Below are 1,906 nucleotides of genomic sequence, written 5' to 3'. Positions count from 1 at the left end.
TTGCATGGCTCCACAAAAACAAAATGGAGTTCAGAGAGGCACATGCTCCTGTGTCCGACTTTATTTCCCATCCTCTTAGCTTTTGCTCGACTTACTCTGTTCATTTCTCACAACTCTCAGGATCATAAAAAAAGGTGTCCTTGGGTATGTGGAACTGCAAGTCGAGAGCAACTGGGTAAATCCTGACTACACCTGTCTGCACGGCTTCAGGGTCCATGGAAAGCTGGCAGGAAATGAACGAGCAGAAGGAAGACCTTCCTCTGACTGCACAGCACTTGTGCACAGCAGCAGGTTAATGTTTCAGTTAAGGCACAGAGGAATGTGAATAATGGTTGTCATTTGTATATGATTGGGAAAAAACAAATTTCACATGAGAAAATGTGTATTCATGCAAAGATACATGGATGCACAGAAAATGAGAGACATTTTTACCACTGTAGACATATATTTTACCACAAGGGGGCGGACTGCAGCCTATGTAGAGTAATTGAGAAACAACTGTATGTTCCCTGGGGATGCAACAAGAGCAAACCAACAAGAAGTTCTCAAACTTCCATTCAACACAGTTTATGGGAGAACTTCATGGGAAAATATCATCTAGGATACTGGGAAATGTGCGTTTAAAAATATGCAAAATAAAACTATTGCTGACTTGAATGAATATATAAACACCTTTGGGAATAAAACAGGTTTTTGTCCAGTTCATTGGACATTCTCAGAAAGAATGACAATAAAACATCAAGGTTGTGTCAAAATTAAAATACGCAAATTACTTTTTTTTTCTCTCCCAACATTAAAAAACAAACTTTTGTTTCACATTTGTCGCTGACTCGGCGTGTCCAAACGTACACATGCAGCCTGTGCTCTCAGCCTCCTGGTTGGCTCAACAGCACATAAGTTCAGTTCTGGTTTGAACTAGTTTCAGGTTTCAAGTCTTGTTCGGCTGTCAAGGTACGATGCACGTTTCCTTCCGAAGTGCAAGGTAGCCAGTAACAACATCTGTGGGGAGGAGGCGGATGTAGGAGAACTCCTCAGAGGATGTGAAGCGCAGCTTTGTCTGAGGGTCTGTGTAGTTAGCCTAAAGAAAGACAAGACGAGAGAGTGTTAAGCTTTAGCCAAGACTTAAAAGTAATTTTGTTTATCGCACAATAAAGGATTCTAGCAAAGTGATAACTCACAGGAAGTCCAGAGATGTCAGAGTATTTCTTAGTTGGTTTCAAGGATGGAGGGGCGTCAATGCTGTAGTCTGTGAACTCAGCAAGATCTTAACATGAACTACTGATGGGACATTTGTAAAATAAAGTCACCAAGATAAAACTAATAATTGGGCTTTGGGTAATTGGGTAGAATATAGAAATGCAGCCCGTTTCTTAGAGTTCAAAAGTGGACAAGCACGAAGTAATAATAAGAAAAATAAAAACTCACAGTTGGGATCATCGAGCTTCCAGGGTAAAGTCCGCTCCAGAGCCAGGATCTGTTTGAGATTCTTCCAAGTCCTGTTCTTTTTACCTGCTGCTGCTCCACCGATCCCAGAATGCTACAGAGATTCAGAGAAGAAGAAAAGGGGAGAAATTGAGGGAAAAGCCACAGAAGCAGATCAACAAAAAACCCAACTGGAAGCAGACATTCACCATAAACGTGGGGTCTTTGAATGGTGGAGGCTTCGCTGTGGACTCTGTGATGGCAGTAGGGCCGCAGTCAGCTGTTCCCACTGGCTTTACCTCTGGCACTGACTCCACTGCTGCAATCTGATGAAGCACAAAGACAACATCAGACAGGTAGTAATCACATTTGAGTTTAAGCTACTTGTTTTGCAGGTGTTGTGGATGTTGAAGTCTACAGGTGGCTTCACACATGGAAATGAGTCATCGAAGTGTCCACATAGAGCTGTTACGACCCTGAACGA

General features: G+C 42.3%; 1 protein-coding gene across 1 annotated transcript in view; it reads right to left on the bottom strand.

Moving 5' to 3' along the window:
- ino80c (INO80 complex subunit C) overlaps positions 1–1,906 on the bottom strand; it is a 2,381-nt gene continuing 475 nt past the window's right edge. The window contains exons 2-5 of the mRNA XM_068570219.1: positions 1,632–1,748; positions 1,426–1,537; positions 1,179–1,246; positions 1–1,078 (exon numbers count right to left, since the gene is read on the bottom strand). Coding sequence (XP_068426320.1) covers positions 947–1,078; positions 1,179–1,246; positions 1,426–1,537; positions 1,632–1,748 — 429 coding nt within the window. The 3' untranslated portion in view covers positions 1–946. The remainder of the gene's footprint in view (positions 1,079–1,178; positions 1,247–1,425; positions 1,538–1,631; positions 1,749–1,906) is intronic.

This window comes from Clinocottus analis, unplaced genomic scaffold (assembly GCF_023055335.1).
Source record: "Clinocottus analis isolate CAN_PGR_092001 unplaced genomic scaffold, fCliAna1.0.p SCAF_9, whole genome shotgun sequence".
NCBI lineage: Eukaryota > Metazoa > Chordata > Actinopteri > Perciformes > Cottidae > Clinocottus > Clinocottus analis.
This window is presented reverse-complemented; position numbering and strand designations above follow the sequence as displayed.